The sequence below is a fragment of the Falco biarmicus genome, chromosome 1, assembly GCF_023638135.1.
Source record: "Falco biarmicus isolate bFalBia1 chromosome 1, bFalBia1.pri, whole genome shotgun sequence".
Lineage (NCBI taxonomy): Eukaryota > Metazoa > Chordata > Aves > Falconiformes > Falconidae > Falco > Falco biarmicus.
The window spans coordinates 49,894,982-49,917,048 of NC_079288.1; the positions used below are offsets into that span (position 1 = coordinate 49,894,982).

The window sequence follows — 22,067 nt, forward strand, 5'->3', positions numbered from 1 at the left end:
CTGGACAACTGAAATTGAATCACCAACTTCCTTTCAGTAAAGTGTAGCCCTTTCATTTTTTTCAGTTTTGCAAAGTACATCATCAGAATGATGGAATATTTGGGTTTGAATTATTTTGCAGGACTACTATTGATTCAGAAGTAAAATCCAGTTTCAATTGCTCTTTTTTTATACAAACAAGGGAGATGTCTCTTTTACTGCTTATGTGCAGCTTTTGTAAAAATTTGGTTGTCTAATGCCCAAAAGAGTTTTAAAACTATTTTAAATCCCTTTAAACAACAATAAGATAATATAACATCATAGTCCATCTTCTGTGAATTTTGTACACACCCTGAGTATATTTGCTTGCTACGAAAATAAGTTTTTGTGACATCTTGGATACATTTAGATAAATCTGGCATCTAAGTCCAAATTTTTGATGCTAAAAGCTCCTCAGCTGCTGCTTAGCTCTGCAGATGACTAAATTCTGTGACCCAAGGGTTTTGGGCTCCCTGCACGTCTTGTGCACATGTTAGTATTACTCCATTTTCACAGGCTCAGCAGTTCAGTACCTTCCTAATGGTGAAGCCTGTTCCAGACCCAGAAACGCACCGTTCTTCCACTTCAGACATCTGGAGATGCTCAAGCTGCTCAGTAATTGCAGAGAATGCCCAAAGATGCCAATATTATCAGGCACTCTTGAAACTCCAGTTGTTGATGCTACTTTCTTTTAAAGGCTACCTTTGAGGGAAGAAAGCTTTCTTTTGTATAAAACAAACAACTGATGCCCAGGAAGACAAGAACTAAATTCTTTAATTTGCCTGATTCAGACTTACTAATCCCCAACAAAAACTCTACCCACCAGGCTACAGGCTTTTATTTGTAAAAGTGCAGATTTCTGTATTCTTCTTCGGAAGCTTAGTCTACAATATAGGGGGAAAAACAGAAGATTAAATAATCCAGGTAGGAAGTAAAAGAGTGGATAGACCTCTGGAATCTATTGCTCTCTGCATTCCCCTGAGAAAACAAGATCTCCCTTCAGGTGTTCCAACCAGTGACATCTACTATGAAATATGTTACCAGGCATTTGAAAGGAAAACAGCGCTTTAAAGTGAAACAGTAAGCCTGCTCAGTTCTTTGAGAGAAATGTTGGCCTGTATCTTCATTGGGGACTTCATAGGATTGCTGCCCAAGGATTTCAGACTTTGCTTTGATGTTCTTATTGTCATCTGCACATCAGCATGTTGGTTTTAAGCAGATACCTGCTTAGTGTGTTGGCCATTTCAGATCCTCACATACCATGCACCAAGGGCTACCTGCCCATACAGCGCCTGGATTCCATTTCTAAGGCTGGGCACCCACAAGCCAGGCTCTGCAGCACTTGATTTCAGGAAAAAGTTCTCCTCTGGATCTCAGACACAATTTGTCAAACTGGCATCCTGCATCATTTCTAAAAACCGGCTGATTAAATTAATAGCTTTTCATTGAAACAAAACATGCATCTTACTTTGTGTTTAAGGCCATAATTCACTTCCAGTTCCATAAGCAGCACGCTCTTTCGCACATTTAAAGTCTTCTGGAGTTCATCAAAAGTGGAATGAATGTCATCTACAATGCTAGCCTTTTGGTTGGTTAACTGGTGTATGATTTCAGATATAAAATGAAGTGCTGAGTCGATCTCTGGAAGCCTGAGGGAGGGATTAAATTACAAAGATTGCTGTTTCAAAAGTCATTAAACATTGGCCCTTGCCCTGGTATTTTTTGATGAAGCCATCTCATCAGCAGGCTGTCTTTAAACTCAGTCATTTCCCAGAAGTAAGTTTATTGCTTTTATAACCACACAGTGGTTTTGGTCTGATAAAATAAGGCTAAGCCAGGGCCCTCCCTTGTGGAAAGCCATTAGACTTCAAGCACTTCCAACAACGAGGCCTCAGACCCTCTGTCTTTTATGCAAATGTGACTACTCAGGAAGATATAACTAGATCTTCCTCATTATTTCTATTTTTTTTTTTTTTTTTTTTTTAGCCTTTCTGCCACTTTAGTGTTTGTACTAGTCTCTTAAGCATCCAGTATTATTTATTTATCATGAAATTCATGACTGGCTAGTACTTTTCTCAACTTTTTAAGCCACTTCCTTGGAGGACACTTACATTTCTAATGGCCTCTGTTTTGTGAAAGACAGATAGGAATCTTTTGCTTTTTCCTCTAAACCCTCAGTGCATCACACTCAATGGATTTTTTTTTTCCTTATGCTAGCCTCACTATCCCTCTTTTCTAGGTAAAGGTCCATGGCACCAGCACATTAAAACATCTACCCAAAGTAACACTGGAAGCCAGTGGTAGAACAGAAAATGGAAAATAATCAGTGGAGTTTCCATACCTTTTGTTGACAGCATCCAACTGGACTTGGAGGGAAGCCTTGTGCTGCTCCACCACATCTTTCAGCGGTACCGTGGGATGCTCTGCATGTTCACCCTCCGTACACTCACGGCACATGGCTGTTTCACAGGACTGGCAGTAAAACTCCATCACCTGGAAAAACGCACAATGCTGAATTCAAACATGGCACCAGTAACTTCACTCAAAGCACATCTTACTGGGCCTTGAACTCATGTTTGTATCCAATCTCTGAGACAAAGTTTCTCCTTTCTTAGACAGCAATAGCTTAATGTATAAAAGATGGCTGTTATTCTTATATATTTATATCAAAATGCCAGTTTAAATGCATTTTATTCTATCAGAAAGTGTCTGAACAGCAGCCTGGGAAACGGAATGCTGGCCTTCAAGGCTGGCCCCATCATCTTTATACTGTGTAACAGTAAGTTTTGGTGTCTCTCTCAATTAATCCATTAAACAACTCACAAAACCAGGGCATTCAAGTCCCCTCACTAACTCAATCCTTAGTGTCCCCAGAGGATCAGCCAAAGAAAGTGTAAACTTAGGCTGGTTTTCATTAACAGGGCCACCTGCAGAGCATGAACTCGATGGAGCTCACCAAACAGCATTTTTATTTGCTCGAGAAAAACACCCTGAATGAACCAACGTGCTGCAGCGAAAAATCTCCATATCCCATTACTAATCCCTTAAAACCATCAAAACCTCATATCTGAGATTCTACTAAGACTGCTGATCTACACTTGAAAGAGGAGGAGATTGTTTCAACCTGTTACGTACCCAGTAAGATGCTGTCTGGAGATAAAAAAAGATCTTTACATGTAATAAATATCCCAAATTCTGAATATAATCACGAAGGGAAAGAAACAGAAAAGTGCCATGCCCCAATCATATGTTAGCCAAAATAATGCACATATATGCAAATTTGGCATAAGGCTTTCTTTTACAGTGAGGAAGTCCTTGGGCACAAAGTATTTTAGGCTTATTAAAAGTATATAGGGAAGCTCATAGTATATGCTTCAAAGCAAGATTTTGGCAGCTCTCTTGCATTCAGAACATAGCATCAGAATCTTTTAACAACTCAGCTGATGCTTCTGGCACTTAGAACTCTTGCACAGAGACAGTTGTGCTGGAGATAATGGTTAACAACAAGATGGTTGTGTAGAACCGCCTGTTTTCAGGTGAGCAAAGGGATCTGTAATAGCATTGCACACAGTAGCTGGCTGCTCCAAGACATCTTGAGAATTAGGAGGGGGGAGTAAGAACGATGATTTGCATGATATTAGTATTAATAGGGATTTTCCTCTGATAAGCTCATTTCTGTCTTATTCCCATTCTTTCCTCTTATCTCATTTCACAAGATGTGCGATTCACACGCCATGAGGGTTTAGGTATTTGTTGGCCATTTGTGTAACCCACTTCAGAGAAAATCTAAAAGCTGTTCCAAATAAAATGTGTAAGATCAAATATATCACAAGGAAAAAAAAGTATACCTTCTAAACAATGACACCCCCCATCAAAACTACTCTAGTCACTGTGAGTTTAGCAGTCTCACAGTTGTAGATCCTCTGAGGCCTGACAGTTACTTTGGTAGGCACTAAGATGTGATGCAATCTTGCAACACATACAGGAAATTAATTAAACGGAGTTTAGGATTTAAATTCTTTTCAAAGGCTTCAGAAATCTGCAACCAGAAACAAGCAACAAGAACAATATTTTATTAGGAAGTTCTTAAGTCTTTTTCTATGGTCAAAAAATGTCATTTCTTTTGAAGGAGTGCCAAATGTTCATCTTTCTGCCTCTTCATAATTTAATGCTTTGGTTCAAGATATTTTACCATGTCCTTATTCCGTATTTTTATCTTTGGACACAATGATCAGAATAATTTAATATTTCTGTTTGTTACTGAACACGTCGTGATCATTATATTTGCAGCAACATATACAAGAAAGAAAACATCGCATTGGTGTAATAAAGTTTAGCCTAATCAATGTTCTTCATCTCCGTTCAAGCACCAGAGAATCACATAAGCCAGAATGGTAATAGCAAGCAGACCACAAAGACCTAATGTATATGTCTGCATAGAAATAGTCTTCTTTGCCTCGGTCAAATTCAAAACGTTTTGAGTGAAGCAGCTTTCATTTCCCATAAAAATCTTTGGATTGTGCCATAGCTGAAGGAGAAATATTAATTAATAAATATTAATACAATTCAGGCTGCAAGTGCCTAGATAAGCCTAATTTCCAAAGATTTTGTCTAGCATTTCTTAATCGGGTAAGATGAATTTTTAACTACAGACAGACATGTATTACTGGCTTTTCCTCTCTCCCCGCCATGCCCAGCATGGGCATCATGTTTTGTGACATTCCCAGAAAGCATTTCATGATAACAGGTTTGCTTTACAAAACATCTCAGAAAAAACCCGACATTTGCCCAACTCCCGCCTTTCCAAACTGAAGAGAGCTCCAGGGCAGAATATACTATGGCATCCAACACTGGCTTCAGCTGTATTTCCATGGAAGTCAATGAACACATTGCCATCACCATTAATGAAATGAGTTAATACCCACTGGTTCTGAAATCCCATGTGCTAACTCCCACCTTAAACCAGAGCAGCATATTTCAGCACAATGATCTAATTGAAGACCCACGCATATATTCAGTACTCTAGTATAACTGAATTTACAGGAACTTTTTAATTTGCATAATCAAGGATGCAGGTACTTCTGAATCAGATTTCACAAAGCCAAAGCACATGAATTCCAGCCCTTCAAAGTTCAGGTCTTGAGAAAAAGGCTCTCACCAATCACAAGCCCCTCTTCTCTAAAATCACATTTGAAAAATCAATATTGTTCATTCTCTGCTTTCTCTTTGTTTGAATTAACATAGCAGACCAGAGAAAAAGGATGAGTCTGCTCTTTGCCAACCTTCTTCCTCATCTCATCCACATGCTTAATTCCTCTGTCCCAGGGCTAGATGTACCTTAGCTTTGTATGTTTTGAAGAATGTATGTATGTTTTAGAAGAATATTGGTTTGGATTACCTGAGGGCACTTCCAGATATCTGGTAAAATTTAGAATGTGGGGTTTTGTTCTCCCTAGTAATAGCTTTTGCCTTACACATGCAATAAACCTGAAAGCTATAAGCAAACTTTAAAAAAAAAGTTTTCCAAGAATATCATGACTTAACATGCTTACATACAAGTTAACCACCCAAATCTCTTGTACGACTTCTCAATTCAGTCAGATATGATTGGATCAGTCATGCTATTGCTTCCTAAATGTATTAAATGTTCCTTGTGAGGCAGAATAAAATTTCACCAACAGTGAGCTCAGTTTATTATTTCTAATGCTTATTAATAGTCTGACATCCTGAATGTTTTATTTAGCCTCAATGACACACTGAATATTGTGCAGAGTACAGAAAAAAATATTTATATTTTAATGAAATAGATGAGTAAGTGACATGGTGAAAAGTACAGAGGTGCGGAGAAAAAACAGGGTATAAAATGTAAAAGAATAGGTGCTTTTTATTTTTCCAAGGGAAGCATACAGGCAGTAAGCAACACCTGCACAAGTTCAGGAAATGTTTTTCTAGACAAGATCTTACACCTGTCAAGTTGCCAAACTGTTCTGTGACCTTTTGAGAAAAAGCTGGTCGGAGATAAGGCATGTTTTCTTGTTACAAATGTTTCATTTAATATTGGGTATGCTCTTTTGTTACACTCTATAGGCAGAAAATACACTGCACATGTAAAAGCATGGATCCTAGACTCTGGGCTGGCTTTCACTTAAAATTCAAATAAAACTCAAGCATGGACTTTTCAGGATGGGTGACTGCAAAAAGGCTACACCACTCATTACATATTCTGAAGTAATGGACCTAGAATTTCACAGCCTTCCCTGTACCTACCCCTAAATGATTGCAGATCAGTGCTTCCAAGCCAGGCTGCTTATATCCAACAAGAGCTTCAGGTGTTTAGCAGCTGAGAATAAAGCCAATCTCATTTTAACGTGTAGGTAGAAAATTAGAATCTTCTGTTACATTCAGAAATGCCATTACATATGTGCCCTATTACTCTGATTTAACAAGATTTATGCTCTGTGATGGGTGAACACGAGGAAGCATTTGTTTATACTTCAAGCACAGGAAACCATCTCTTGTGTTAAGATACTACAAGCAAAGTTTCATTTTTCATAAGAACACACACAACAAAGATGCCATGACAGAATGACAGAATGTGCACAGAAGGAATAGGATACACACACACATATGGAAAATGTGAGTGGTGGGAATAAGCAACCGACTGGAAGGCAAAGTATCTAATCTACATGACCTGAGGAAGACTAAGTTACAGGCAGACAGGCAAGCCAATGAGAAAGTATCTGCACATCAGTTTCTATCTGACTTTAATCAGAGAGGTTTAAATCCAGCATGGCTGGAAAGATTGAAAAAAACTTGTTTAAACAGAAACTTATTTCCAAGCTAATAGAAAGAAAATCTGCTAATATTTAAATGAAATACACTTCATGCAAATTTTTCCCTTGATAGTAAAAATACAATGGGCCTGACCCTACCCCAAGAAATGTGTAAAAATTAATGGAGAGAGGATTCAATGCAGAATGACTGCTGGCTCTGTGAAGGCATTCTCCGCTAGCTACCACCTCAATCCTCTTTCCCCCCTGAAGCCTCCAGCAAAGCTGCTAGCAGCCAGGCACTTGCCACACAGTGCCTTCGTGCTGTGTACCCATGAAGCCAACAAAAGCCCATTTCCTCAGTCAGGCCTAAAGTGCCCAGCACCTTGCCCTGCGCACCCTGCCCTTCAGCCAGACCCACCTGGCCAGCCTCCAGCAGCTCTCCCCAAAGCTTATCTCAGCTCCTCCCATCAAAAGGACTAACGTGTGCACTTTAGCTTTTCATTTCCTAGCTCCACAAAGCTTTAAATTGGAGTCACCCTCAGCCTGCCCCCAACCCTCCCAGATACTTACTGAAGCAAGAACATACTCCCATCACACACTACTCAGCATCCTAAAAGGCATGCTATGTTTCAAGGCAAGCCAAGTAAATTTGGTTTAGAGGACTTAGAAATCCACCTTTCCTTAGAAAATGGTTCTCAGAGAGCTACAAGGTGATGTATTTCTAATCGTAGGCAAACCTGTTTTTTCTAAGCACACCCAAAGAATCATCAGCTGATAATGTAAAATGCAAAACAAGTAATACCTTCATTTTTACATTTTTCTGCATTTCACAATCAAATGGATCCTATCACAATTGCTGTGTCAGAAAAGAACTATGGTTCATTTTAAGGAGAACCAATAAAATGCAAAAACCCCCTAGGAATGTATTAATCAGTAGCCACTATACACACATGGGTATAGTACACGTTAAAAAAGTTACACCGGTTATTCATTAATCAGAGTATACAGCAAATCACTTCTACAAGTCCACCTAAATCCAGCAGGTCAGTAAAGGCGATGGAACCAAGCTGTTCCTCTGTAAGAGTAATCACTACCTATCAGCTGAATTGTTACTATACAACCAATATACTGACACCGAGTATCAAATAAAACAGTTCCCAGAACGTTGTTTTAAAATGCTGGCACATATTTCTTGGCTTGCATAGAAGCATAGCATTCAGTTTACAACACAGCACCGCTCAGCTTTGTAATGTGATCTACTTACATGTTTGCATAAGCCTGGCTACGAGACAGGAGCTCATATGCCTACCATGAAGCTGCACAGGTTAACACTGAAAATTGTGAAGTAAGCAGAGTTAGAGCTGTTCTTGCAATAATCTGGGAATATTTATTCCATTGGGGGCTTGCCAATGAATACACCGATATGATTTCGGGGTGTATGTAGGGGGACAATGGGCAAAAGAAGAGTAGGTGGAAGAAAAAACACCAAAGCAGCCTTCAAGGACTGATCTGTGAGATGCACAAAAAACTGCAGATAAACAGAAACTCTGTTTCTAGCCTGTGCTGACCCAAAAGCATCCTGAGCTAGGACACCCTTTTATTTACATGGCTTTTGGTACTGCCTCACTCAGTGTGCAGGTCCATTTACTGCCTAAAGAAGCACACAGGTTCCCACGGCAACAGTTGATTCTACAAGCAAGAGAGCTGTGGAAATCCATCCCAAAGAGTCAAAGGCACAAGGGTCAGCACTTGCAGAACAACAATTTTGACCAAATGTGCTAAAAGACAGTACCGCCCAAGATGACTGGTAAGGTGAAATAATATCCTGACTGCTTTAAGGTTCTCCACTAAAGGCATTTGGGTTAATTTTAAGAATTACTTGTCTTTTATTGGCATATTACAAAATCAAAGGACTAGCGTTATTCCAATTCCCCCACTATCTTTTTATAACAAAATATCCATAACAAACCAGACTAGTCAGTCCATGTCAATACCTGTACATATGACAGGAGTTCATCTCACTTACATTTCCATCATGATTGGGGCAGGAGAGTGGCTTGCCCGCAGCAACAGCAGTGACAGTCTCCAAGATGGAGGACTCTTCAATGCTGTTGTCTGGCGTTCGTTGCAGGACATCCATCAGGTTGGTGATAAAGAAGTTGTTCTGGAGTGCAGAAACCCCTTTCTCTGGCAGAATGGAGGTCTGGCGGCACACGGGGCAAGAAAGGGTTAAGCTATGGGCTGGAATGTAATTCTGTAAGCACCTATGGGGAAGGGAGGTGGAAGGGGAGAGAAAGGCACAGTATCACCAAAGAGGAAAAAAAACCCATTCAGTTTAAGAACTGGTTTGAAATAGTGCTACCCCTACTTAGAAAAAGTAAGGCTTCAGAAGTAAAAGTGGTTATGTGGATATTTTTTTATTATTATTATTTTAAACCTTTTTGCTCTGCCACATGAAAAAAAGATTCAATAAACTGACATCATTAGAAGAGTTACACGCCTTTCTTTGAGATATTTGTACCGAGTGGATCCATGCCTCCAGAAATCTACTGCGTCCTGCTCACAGGATAGTAAAAATGATAAACTATCAGATAAAGTTTGTCAGACATTACGTTATTGCCTCAAGTATTTCAGTTTGTGTCTTTAACTGACCAACCGGTGGCTGACCCTTGTCTTTCCAATATAATCTCCTTTACTAACTTGTATTTGTGGATTTAGTGTTTCAGAGCTAAAACTTGGTCTCAATGAAACCCATGGAAATTTTCCCATTTATTTCAATTAGGAAAATTATTTGGCAATTAGCCAGAATCAACAGAGTTCTCTTTACTACACAGAGAAGCATGTCCTAGGTTATCACAGTTTATGTTAAGGGGAGTTTTGGAGATTTTTGTTTCTGTTCGACTTGGGGGCTGGGGCTGGGTATTGTAGGGGTGTTTAGAGAAAAACTAAATTTTACAGAATATAAGTCTGACACAAAAGTTCTGTGATCAACAATCTGCAGCAGACTGGCCTAGGTGACACTTAGTGCCACTTCTGGCCCTGAAAATCAAGTTAACAGCTGTTGGGCATGCAACATCCAGCTGCAACTGGCAATTCAGTATAGTCCCGTAGCAGAACACAGTTCTTAAGTGGAGCAGTGCTACACCAAATTCCTCAGGAGATGCCAACCAAGAAAGCGTGACCTTGCAGAGGTACACAGCTCTTAGCCACTTCCGAGGGCTTTGCTAGCACCACTCTTCATGCCCCCTTAGTAGCCCTCCTCCTGACCTGCTAGTAAGGGCTCTGTGAAAGGCCAGCTTAGGCTTTGCAATCAGCAGTACGCTGGCAGAGTTCTTCCAGCCTCTCTCCATAACCAGATCATCGTAAAAGGATTATAGAGAAAAACAAAAGCTGACTTTAGGATTTGCATATGAACTGAAGTCATTAGGATTTGCATATGAACTGAAGTCAAGAAGCTGAAGACATGGTTGTGAAAATCCTGACGTCACCAGCTTCAGCGAGAGGTTCACTGCTGACTTTACTAAAGTCAGCGTTTCCTATTCTACAAAAAAAGCAGCTCATCTGACACGCTGAGAGATCCACGATTTTTCTTGCACCCTGTGCAAAATTAGATATGCACACCACAATTCTAACTATAAGGTAGAAATCTCCTGAACTAAATGTTCACACAAAATACCATTTATTACAATTCTCCTGCCATCCAACATATCATCCAAAGAGTTGCATCTCAGCATCAGATAAAGAACTCTAACCAGTAATTATTCAGCTAACTTTTTTGCAGATGCTGTATTTTCTCCACCACTTGATGTATAATTTAACATTAAAGTATCACTATGTATATTCAATTCATCCATCTGGATACAGTAGAAGGCAGGTTGCTGTGTTATCACATCTCTTTTCAGAGAGTTTTTCCACTTCAGCCAACCAAGCTGCAGTATAATGAAGACATTTAATCACAGGTTATTAATAATGTATATATCACGTCTAAAGCTTGGACAATCAACAAATAAAAGTTTTTATTTTTTGTAATTGTAGGCTAATCAGTATAAATTTAAGGCCATTAATTTGAGGTCCAAATTCTGACTGCCATCACCTTTCACACTGTTGTAACTACATTCATTAGTTTCATCGGATTTATTTTTTATTTACTCTTGCATGAAGGGGATGTATTCCAAATATTCCACTGCTGTCTCTTCTTTCTGCTTTCCACAGATAACGGTGTTTTTCTACAATCCTGCCTCTCCAGCCTTCCCAGACTTTATCATGCCTTAACATGACCTTTAAAAGTAAAGAGAGAAGTCCCTGTCCACTAAAGGATGCTTTGTTCTGTGCTTGTTGCCTGACACAAATACGTAGTTACCAGCATGGGGAAAGGACTTACCTCTCACAGAAAGTGTGCAGGCAGGGAAGTACTTTGGGGTTCTTGTAACGGTCCAGGCATATGCTGCAAATCAGAAACTGCTTGTCAATCTGGCGGACCACAGGACTTGGGATGTTGGAGCCTTCACTGGCCATCCTAGACCACTGACATATGGGTCCTGTTCCCTTCTACCCTGCACACTGCTGGAGTGGGGTGGGGAAAAGAAGAAAAGAAGAAAAGTGGCTTATAAACTCCATGAAATAACAAAATCCACAACTAATTCACTCATATGTCATCCTTATGCAGGAATACATATAAAGCCAAAACAGTGAAGAATTAAACTTCTAAAATGGTTTATCACTGATGAGAGCCTGTGAAACAGTCAGCCAAGTCTACAACACCACACATAACACCTCTGTCTGAGCAGGCATTCTGGAAAGGCATGTTGCCTCTGGACTCAAAAATTGACAGAGGTGTCTGTTGTTAAAGAAATCCCACAATAAAAACATTTTTGTGCCCGTAGGTTCAGCCGGTGCTAACAAACACAGCATTTCTTCCATCTACCATACTGCTGGCAAAATACTTAAACTAGTACTGCGCCAGCCAAATGGCTACACCACAGAGTTTGAAAATGGTTCACCTAACAATTTGCCCCCCACTAACAATTTCTTCCCTTATCAGTGCTGGTGTTGCCAAAGACATGGTAGGTTTGGAGTCCAGGAAGCCCCCAAGAAGAAACCTCCAGAACTGTCCAGCCCCTGGGATAGGAGTGCTTGAAATCTGCATCAGCAGTACAGGTGAGGTAGGTGAAGTGAAAATCCTTATGATAAAAAAAAAAAAATAAGCAAAGAAGAGGCAACTGATAGGTGCTGAGAATCAGCAAGGGTAGGACAAAGGATATGTGAAGCACATCCAAATAAAAAATGCAAGAAAAATGGCATTCTAGGCAGAAAGAGTAGCAAGAACTATGTTTTTAGGACTTAAGACTCTTCATAACCCTGGCATATAAAGCATGAAAAAGAAAGACTGAGAAAAGAAGTCTATTGACTGATAGAATTAAAATCACAGGTTAAAGGAACGCCAGCAGGCTTGGAACACCTCCCGTCCTGGAACAAGGGGCAGGGAGAGAAAAACTTTGTTTCTTTTCAGCTGGAGGAACAGATTATAGCCAACAGAATTCATGTGTGTAAAGAGAAGCTGGGGGGACAAGGAAAGGAGTAACCTCAGAGATAAGTAAACTGCCTGCTGAAATAATTTAGGAAAAGCTGACAAGCGGAGGCCCTGGCAGGGTGGCCCAGCAAGAAGTCCTCTCCATCAGTGTTTCTAGCGGGCTGGAGTGCCGGGGGGTGTGGACTTGCTCTCTGGGCAGCGGAGCACAGCATCTCTGTTGTAGCACCGAGTTCTGCCAGTCCTCCTGCACCCACAGCGAAACAGGGGCTCCTTGTCTGCGTGAGCAGCAAGCCCAGCTGGGCTCCTTCACTGCAGGTACACTCCGGAGGTAGTAACTTCTTCCCCAAACATTTTCTATCCCAGTTTTTAGCCATCCATTTCGGACAATTTGATATTTGGCTTGAGGATGGTTCAGGCTTTCCAAGACAGAAAGAACAAGCCCTCTGCCTCCATGCTGATCAGGCTCATTCAAAGGTCACTCAATTCCACAATGATTTGCATGACCTGTAGCATTTTATCTGCAGTGTTACAACACATCTTCTTCCTGTGCTGAATGCATGGCACACTAATCTGGCAGAGTTGAGCTTAAGACTGTTCTTCCTGAGCTGTGTATTTAGCCATACAGGTATGGCTTACTTACTAGATTGAGCAAGTGGCTATTTCTAGGATAATGCAGCGATTATCGATCACGCTGTACTGACTTCCCTGATAATAGGTTCCTGGGGAATGACATCTGTGCTAGCAAATACACCAGCATGAAGTTATTCACAATTAAAACACCAAACAGCAGTAACTGACGTTTAATTTGATAGAAAATACTTATTGTAGGCCCCTGCTTTCTTTTCTTCCAAGAAAGGGGAATCTGCAAGGTTAAAAATTGCTATAATACTTGTAAAATATCGTGTTTGTTCGTGATGGAAAAATGCATGATTTCAGGATTCATCATTTGTTTCACTTTCTTCATTTCTTTCCCCATAGTAAGATAAAATATGAATATTACATAAACACAAATTAATTTTACCTATTTAAATGCCACAAATCACACACAATAAACCTTAGAAGATCAATCAGGAACCTGTGTTACTTTTTACAAGCTTGAGTTAAAAATGGGTTTACAACAAGTGGAACCAACACATCTAGCTTTCACAAAATGGAGTAGAAAAAGCAGACTATAAAATATGCATTAACATCTTCGTGCATTTGGCAGCATAACATGCAGATCTGTGGTGATGTGTTTCAAAAGAAAATTCATTTCACCACAGATGCAGCTGTGTTTGCCTCCCACTCACCCTCTCCAAAAAGTTAGGGGTGGGGACCCAAAAAAAGCCAGGGAAGATAATCAGAAGCAGGAAGACTTCTTATCAAAAGCATAGCTTCCAAACTGGACACAGACACATTATGAATAGTGTCATTTTTTTGTTATGGACTAAGCAGAAACTATTGAAAAAGAAATGTACGTAAGATATGAAAGAATAGGTTTCCAGTGAACGCTGCCTGTCATTTAACAGAAGAAAGTTCTCCAGAAACTAAGTATTTTCTGTAATTTCATCTTTCCACCATCAAGTACAGCTACACCAGAAAACAGTGTTTACAGAAGGAAAACTGATGCCTGAAAAATTTCATATTGATTTCATCTGACCTTCATCTTAGTCTTACATTCTCCTGGTTGCAAAATCAAGTCATTCTTAGCGTTTCGTGCACAAGGTTCATGCCAGCCACTTTAATTTTCAAATGATCACACTTGAAGCTTTGTCAGTGAAAGAAACCATTAAAAATTCAGAAAAGTGCTTTTAATATTTGAGGTTTTGTCTGGAATGCAGCAGGCCATGATTGTCATTTATCCCTGTGCTCACAAAAATCAGGTTTAAAACATACACCTGAAAGTAAAATTTCAACAACTTCTTACATAAGTGATTCATTTAAAAGAAGTTTTTTGAGTATAGAATTTTCAGGATTCTGTAGCCTCCCTGAGCCAATTCCACCTCTGATGCATGTGACATAGCTACAAGAAGGATGATTTTGCCCATTGACTCAATGAAAGCAACTGTACAATCAAAGACTATTTGGGGAAAAGCTGGAGATTTTAGACCACGCTTCTGAATTTCACCAAAGACAACATTTATTTTCTGATTTACTGCGGTGCTCGCAGCAGTTCCTCAAAACAGCAACCAAAGTTTCAAATCTATTAGCAGTGGGAAATTTAACAAAGTAACACTAATTTTACAAGAAAAACATTCTTTTTTGTAGTAGCATCTTCTGAGATCGGAAACTGCCAGAACTCTTTTGAGAAGTTTGTTTTGTCTCACAATCTAATAAAGAGCAGCTGAAGCACAAGCTTTGCAAACAAGTCTGAGAATCACTTCTCCATGTAGTTACGCTTCATAATTTAAACATGCAAAGCCAAAGGTTTATGAAACATTGCAGCAAAAAAGACATAAACCCCCACCCATTTACCTACGAGAAGCACACACTGGAAAGCCAGCTCAGGTTTGCTAAATCAAGTGCAGAAAAGGGTCCTGGAAGGTATACCCTTTGTCAGCCCTTTGAGGCTCAGTGATTGTTACTTCTCCAGACACCCCAAAAATAACATTGTTCCTTTTTCTTATTCCTGGAGATACAACTATCGATTTTCATTCAAAATATACTATACAGCAAAGAAGGGAGAAAACAATGGCTTGGCACTCTAAGCTAGTGAAAAGCCTTGCCCTGCTATGCGTGCATGCCTTTGGGAACCAAAGTCAGGACGGCCCCACCCATATGAAAAGAACTTCCTAAAGCATTAGGAAAGGTAAAAAACCCCAAGTTAGGATACACCAAATAACAGTTCCACAAGAGTTGTTTCAGATAAATAGAGCCACGTAGTAGAAAAATGCACCTTTTTACAGGTATCTTAAAAATGAGCTCTGGAATTCCTCAGCAGTTACCAAATTCTCTCTTAGTTTCTGTGGCTCAGCTGAGAAAAAAGATATTAGGAAAACTTAGAACTGTCCAGTTCCCAGGATTTATTCCTAAAAGAGCAGAATTCTCTGTTGCTGATACACTGCTATCACTGAACTCCACCCAGCCAGAGCTGCAACTAGCCCGTAAGTGCAGCCCGAGGAGAACAAATTGCTTGCAGCCTGTTCATCCTCTTCTTATCAATGGTATTCACCACCCAGAGGGTCTATTCATGTATTATGAATGAATAGGTTTCCAATGGCAACGCTTCCAAAGGCACAGTTAGGCCTCAAGAGCCGTAAGAAAGGGTGGGGAACCTCAACAATGTTGCTTCAAGGACTGGGGGAGCTGGGGTTTAAAAATCCTTAAAACAGATATATTGCCGGGCCACAGCCTCTAGGAATAAGGAACAGATTCAAACCATTTCTAGCAGCAGCCCCCAAATTAGCCAATACATAAAACACCGAGGAAATTAATAATCATCACCGCCACACAGTCCATTTGTGTAAAAGGCTGGATAAGCTAAATTTGCATTCCTTTCTCTCCCACTCTTGCAATCAGCTTGGTGCCTCGTTTAAAACACAGCAACCCTCTTCATTCTTACAGCATGCAGAAGCATAATGAACGACCGGGGGCCAAACCAGAAGGAGCAACCCAGCAGCAGCCACCAGGAATAACACTGAGCAAACTTGAGCATTTTAGACCTACCCATCTTTGTAGAAAAATAGCTTAATCAGTGCAGTGCTGAGGATAAAATCCTTGCAGGGACGGAGCTGTAGTTCCGCAGTAATCCAAACGAACAAACCATCATCTGTTAATATTTCAAGTCTCACGCATAAAACTGTTTAAGAATCCCTATCACAGCACAGTCATTATTAGATGCACAACTGATTTTGTGCTCTAAGGAATGATGCTCCATTCCACGAAGAGGACAGGTGGAAAGAAAAATGGAAGAATAAGAGGAGGCCCAGTGAAGTCGTCATGAATTTTTTTTTCCCCTGGGTCATTTACAAGTGGGAGACCCCTTCAGGATTCAAACCAATCAATCTTTATTTAGCACATCTTTTTCTCACTCAGCCTGTGTAGAAAGACTGCAGCAAATGGTGCAAGGGATTGTGGGATGGGGATGCAGCAGAGAGCTGCAACGAGATTCGCTGGGTGATTTTTTTTCCTCCCTACTCAGCAATCAGCTGTTTCGAGGCTCCGCGCAGGGCCATTGAATTTGGTCACCACAATATTATTACAGGATTAGCAGGCGGAGACAGCTACCACTGTGCATCTGGCATGTCAATGCAGCTAAGAAATACATATGCAAATATTACTCGCAAATTGGAAAAAGGATTTAACTCTGAAAGGGAGAGTAAATATTACGTAACATCCATTACCAGGACAGTCGCCACAGATGAAACGAAAGCACTTTCGTTTATAAAGGAGATAAAGCTTAACACTTAGTGATTCCACCCTGATTTTTCCAGGATCCAAAGTGTTTCTTGGAACATAATTCTTCCCGGCTCCAACTTTCAGCAACAACAAAAGACCCCACAAACACTCTTTGTCTCTCCAGATGTTTAAAGCAGAAGCAAGGAACCTCTCCAGAAAGCTGTGCTACTGACACACAAACCAGCAGCCGCTTCTGCTACTACAGAGCTGAGTATTCGACTTGACTCAGACTCGAGTCAAATATTTAAAGCAGCAATTAGTAATCTCATATTCAAGGAATGCCTGAATCGAAGCTAACAGTTTGTTCAACTTCTGTAAAAACATTAATGGAAAGGTGTATTCTTTTAGGTAATCTTTTTACTTCTTTAAAAAAAAAAATAATCACAGATCAATTCACATTTTACTAGGCTAGTACCAAAGGAAATAACAAAAAATCTGGTATCTGGTATTTTTCAGCTATGCAGAGAAGGCTGTTAAAAAGATGCTTGTGAATACACAGACACTACTGAAGTAAAGCAACAGAGAATTAGCTTTGTCTTCCAGAGTAACAGCTGGTGGGTTTTGCAGACAAGGTAGCATTTGCATCTCTAAATACAGTGTATCTTTTGAAAAAAACAAATCATATGCAAGTATTTCAGCTAACTGAGGCTAACAAAGCTTCCCACAAATAAAAGGACACAAAGGTCCATTTGCATCAAGAAGAAAAAATGTGGAGTTTAAATAGTTTCTGTCCTACTCTGACTTAATTAGAACAGATATAGTTATTTTAGAAGTTTAAAATGTTGTCCTAAGCTCTTTAAGCACAGTTTCCAGAATATAATATTTATTCCATTATTGGACTGATGAGGTAAATAGTATTAATAATCATTTAGCATGACAGAAATGTAATCTAAATTTCTGTTTAAAATATAGATTCTGCATACATCATTTACTTTCCACCTGGCAATCGTTTAGTTAGATTGGTTTTATGCATCAGGCAGATCCAGCCTGGTTTCCCTGGGTAATGCCCACATGGTGAAAGCATGTTGTAATCCAGTTTATAACCTGAAATGAAAGCTCAGGCAGCATGCGTGCATGTTAGGGTTTTGGGTGCTTGTGCCAAAATACTGCTTCTCTCATTCCCTCAATGTGTGCTGACTGACCTCTGTCAAAGAGAAAGAACAAGGTATGTTTCGTTTTAGCTCCAACATTCTGCAGGTCAGAAGCGACAGGCATATGGACAGCAAGATTCACGGTTTTAAAGAAAGGCCAGAGATTTCAGGCACATTTTTGGAGGGGCGGTTTTTAATGTTTGGCTAAGGGGGGTTTTGTTTTCTTTTTAAACTGTCTATAGAACCCCCATTGCAAAGAGCAAGCAATATATTTCACTCCCACCACAAGGAGATCCAAGGCCTTTTGTTTCTGCCACTGAAACAAAGACACAATTAAAAATCAAGAGAGAAAATTCAGGTATGGCACCCCCAGAACCGAGATGGAAGACTTGGACAGAAGCATACATACATCACTTAGCTGCTTGCATTTCCTTGCTCATTTCAGGCATCAAATCTATGTACACTAAAACAATGACAAATATTGCTCAAATTATTATTTTCATTTCGGTCAGTAGTAAGGACCACCTTCCCCTCAAATCAGAACCGATCCCGTAACATACCTCATGGCCAAAGGAGACTGCAGGAGTCACAGCTGCAGCTACTCTCACAGGGATCTACGCCTCCAAATGAGAAATTGCTTCAAAGTGCAGTTCTCTTGTAATTAACTCTGAGAAGTTGCCTACTGACAATGAGCTGATACTCTGCAAATAATCCTGCCTCTTCAAAAAACAAAAATGTGGTACTGTGACAAGGAAAATGAAACAAAAGTCACAGCATTTCCTTTGAGATTTTTGTTCTTACAGGTTGAATGTTGATATGTGGGTTTCTTCTCCTAGTGAAGAGGAAACAGAGCTGTAGCTCAGTGAACAGTCTTGCACTTTACCCCCATAGACGTTACTACCAGCCTGTTTCAAATAGGTTTACTGCATGCGTATGTCTTTTGAGTTGGAGATGGGAGTGGGGGTTGTTATGTGCTTGGTTTTGGGTTTTTTCTTTATTTTAAAAAAAAGAACAGGCTACTTTCCCTCAGAAATTTGCTGCACTCATCATTGCATCATCGCTGCTGACTTATCTGCGTCACTGCTGACTAATGAAGCAAGTTCTGGAGAAAAAAATACATAGCACATGCCATCTTCGCAGTGTCAAGAAAGACTGATCTAGCCCCTGTTATCATGCTCTGTAAATGTCATGTTTTTTGAACAATTTATTCTTTTCCCTGTTCCAAGCACAATCTGAATTCATATTATTAGGGAGTCCACAAACAGCAAGTTACCAAAACACCCGACAGCTAATTTACAGACCATAGGCAGATATTGGTATATTCTTCCCTAATATTAAATAACTCATCCAAACACTCCAGGTTAAGATTAATGGTCTGCACTGAAGCCTGTACTATACATTGACTGAAGGGAGTCAAACTCAGCCGGCTGTACAGAAGATACTTTAAGGTCAGCAGAAAAAAAAAAATAAAATTGGGTTAGCCCAAACTAAATGGCCAGCTAATACAGTCCTGGCAATTAAGACTGACTGGAAAATAAGAGGTGGGAGAGACCAGGAATCAATTACCCAAAGCTGACATGCTGGGAATGAGGGCTAGTCTGGGAACACAAATACAGGAGAGGATGGGCTGTTAGAGCTGTCACCAGGCTCCACATCCTTAATTTGACCATGGCGCCAGGAACACAAGTGAGGTGAAACAGCCTGTTATTGTGGGACCATGCCCACACCAGCAAGCAAGGGGCCTTAGTCATCCTCACAAGACAGCAGTGGTGAAGGCTCCTTCACCTTTCCCCACTGTGGCTATGCACCCATGCAGCCCCAGCAGCTCCCACACAGCAAGGGCAGCTTCCAGCCCTGCCTCTACATTCTCCGATAGCCCAGGCTGCAGCTCACATGGTCTGGGAAGAGCCACAGCTTCTTTCCACTGTGGGCTTGTAGCTAGAGGGCACATCTGACCTGAAAGGACCTCTGCTAGGTCCTGGTTCCTCCCCACCAGCCACAGCTTGGAGCCACAATCATTCTCCCATCTTGTGATCCAGTGGAGCAGATGCTTTTCCCCAGAAGCTTGTGACACAACACATGGCTTGTCATAGCCTGGGAGACAAAGAACTTGAAAGGTTTGCCCAGAATGTAATGCTAGGCTGATGGAGACCTTCCCAGCCCTCTCAGCACCCATCCTTCCAAGCCTTTGCCACCTTATTCTATTTCCTTCTACCTTCTGAATACGCCCAGTTCAGCTTGCCAAGGTTGTGACTTGCCGCACAACTGCGCCCAGGCTGGGACAACCTGGCCTCCCTGCCCAGCCAGACCCAAGCCTGGCTGGTGTGACTGCACTCCCTGCCTGTCCCCAGCACCGATGTTGCAAGTCAGGCAGCATGAAACACAGGCTGCTTTTCTCCCCTCTGTGTTATTCCTTCTCTTTCCTCTTTTGGGTATTTGCTGTTGAGGTGGCAGGGCCAGGCACTACAGTCACCAGAAACAAACTGTATTTTGTCATTTCTGCATGACAGTGGGCTCACCTTCAGCACCACTGTCAGATGTTGATGTCATGAATTAAGTTCCCTTTAAAAGCTTTCAACTGCTAAGGGCACAGGAATAAGAGGAATAGAAGCCACTGCTATAAATGAAAGCCTTGCTTCATAGTTTTACATATTTCATGCTTTGTTGCTTTTTCCTCCTTCCTCTCCTCAGCCTGTAAGCAAAGCTTGTAACAGGGTGAACACCTGAAATATATGAGTGGGCCTTTTAAGGTATCAATATACTAATGCTTTATACTCCAGTTCGTAGAGGGAAAGGTTATGGCTGGCATCTGATACCCCCTTTTCTTCTCTCTCCCCATCCTCACAGCTTTTGCCTGCCTCTGCAGTGTCCCTTCCCAGCACCCTTCGGTGGTGCAAGAGTCCTGCTTCCATCCCCAGAGCCCATTCCCCAGCTGTCCTGTCCTTGGATGGAGACAGGACCTGCTGGTGGCTGCCCTGCACACACCAAAGGACAAGACTGGCAGGTCAGAGCTTGTGTGATCACACAGTCATCATTCAGCTGAGATATGATATCGACTTGAAGGCTACTTGCCTGTCTGAGGTTTTCAGGACAGCATTTTCAGCCTTGCACAATAAATTCCAACACACTTGGAGCACACTGGATTTACTGCACATGAAGGACAGTTTGAGTGCTTACACTGGAAGTCCACAAATCCCCAACCAAATGGCCAATGTTCTCACAAACGACATTTCAGAGAGAAGGGGTAGGAAATGAGGGGGAAAGGGCATGCCAAGGGAAAGTATAGGATTAAACTGTCACATATCAGGTTAAATTACAGCCTCAGAATTGTCATTCAGGGCCTTTCCATGTTTAATAAAATGTCATATTCTCAGGTGACCTATTAAAAAAAAAATAGTATCTGCAGTGAGGTAGGTCCAAGTAATTATTTCAGGAGCTAGGTGTTGTGCAGGCCTAGGTAAAAGGATTCTAAATCGTACGCTTGCCATCCGAAGCAGTGAGTCAGAGCACCTGTACTGAAAAAAAGCCTACCCTGGTTAACTACCTAGTGCTGGTAACATCTCCCTCACGATGGTACATTTTTGACTCTCTAGGCCTACCTGTTTCCTTAATGCTGACAGTTCTCCGTTCAGCCTTTATAGGTACACAGGCTCAAATAAAACCAAACTGAACTGATAAATAATTAAAACTGCACATCAAATCATTGCTGCTTCCATAAACATCAGCTCCGAAATGCTACTTGAAATAAAAGTGCTGCGTGGAGACTCCATACTAATCACTGTTAACCCCTCCAGGCACAGGCCATCAGGTAGTACATAGAAAAAACAGGAGGCTGGGCAGGAATCTATTTGGAAAGAGGTCCTTGGCCTTTTCTACATAATTTTAGTATAAGGTACATTGAAAAATGCTCTAGGCATTTTCTTCAGAGTTGCTGAGCAATAGCAAGAAAAGTAAAAGCAAGTAGCAAACGCTCAGTGCTTTTTGTACTGAGCTGTGCAGTGAACACTGAACTGCCCAGAGACCATGCCCTCCACTCCCTCCTAAGACACTCCTCCGACCCAGCACCACACTGCACCTCCGCTTGATCTTACACTTCTGCAACTCTCCCTTCAGAAGAGATGATACACACCAGGTGCTGGGGCTTAGTCATATATTCTCTGTTGACTAAAAAGAACTAAAATTCCTCTGCTTCTGTTTCCATTTACTTCAGTAGGATTTTGTTGAACTAGCACAAAGTTCAAATCAGCAAGGGAGAAGTCAACACCAGGCAATCACTAC

At 40.9% G+C, this 22,067-nt stretch overlaps 1 protein-coding gene across 19 annotated transcripts in view; it reads right to left on the reverse strand.

The window, feature by feature from the left end:
* The window catches only part of TRIM2 (tripartite motif containing 2), a 117,732-nt gene that overhangs the window by 29,413 nt on the left and 66,252 nt on the right, over window positions 1-22,067 (reverse strand). For 12 of the 19 annotated variants that reach the window (XM_056331673.1, XM_056331701.1, XM_056331656.1 and 9 more), the window contains 4 exons: window positions 11,173-11,354; window positions 8,818-9,055; window positions 2,360-2,511; window positions 1,487-1,667 (listed from right to left, as the gene is read on the reverse strand). In XM_056331673.1, the coding sequence (XP_056187648.1) occupies window positions 1,487-1,667; window positions 2,360-2,511; window positions 8,818-9,055; window positions 11,173-11,306 (705 nt within the window). In that variant the 5' untranslated portion in view covers window positions 11,307-11,354. Of the gene's footprint in view, window positions 1-1,486; window positions 1,668-2,359; window positions 2,512-8,055; window positions 8,103-8,817; window positions 9,056-11,172; window positions 11,355-15,966; window positions 16,867-18,349; window positions 18,369-22,067 lie in introns of those variants that run through there. The other 7 variants (XM_056331765.1, XM_056331728.1, XM_056331745.1 and 4 more) reach the window with 4 other exon arrangements.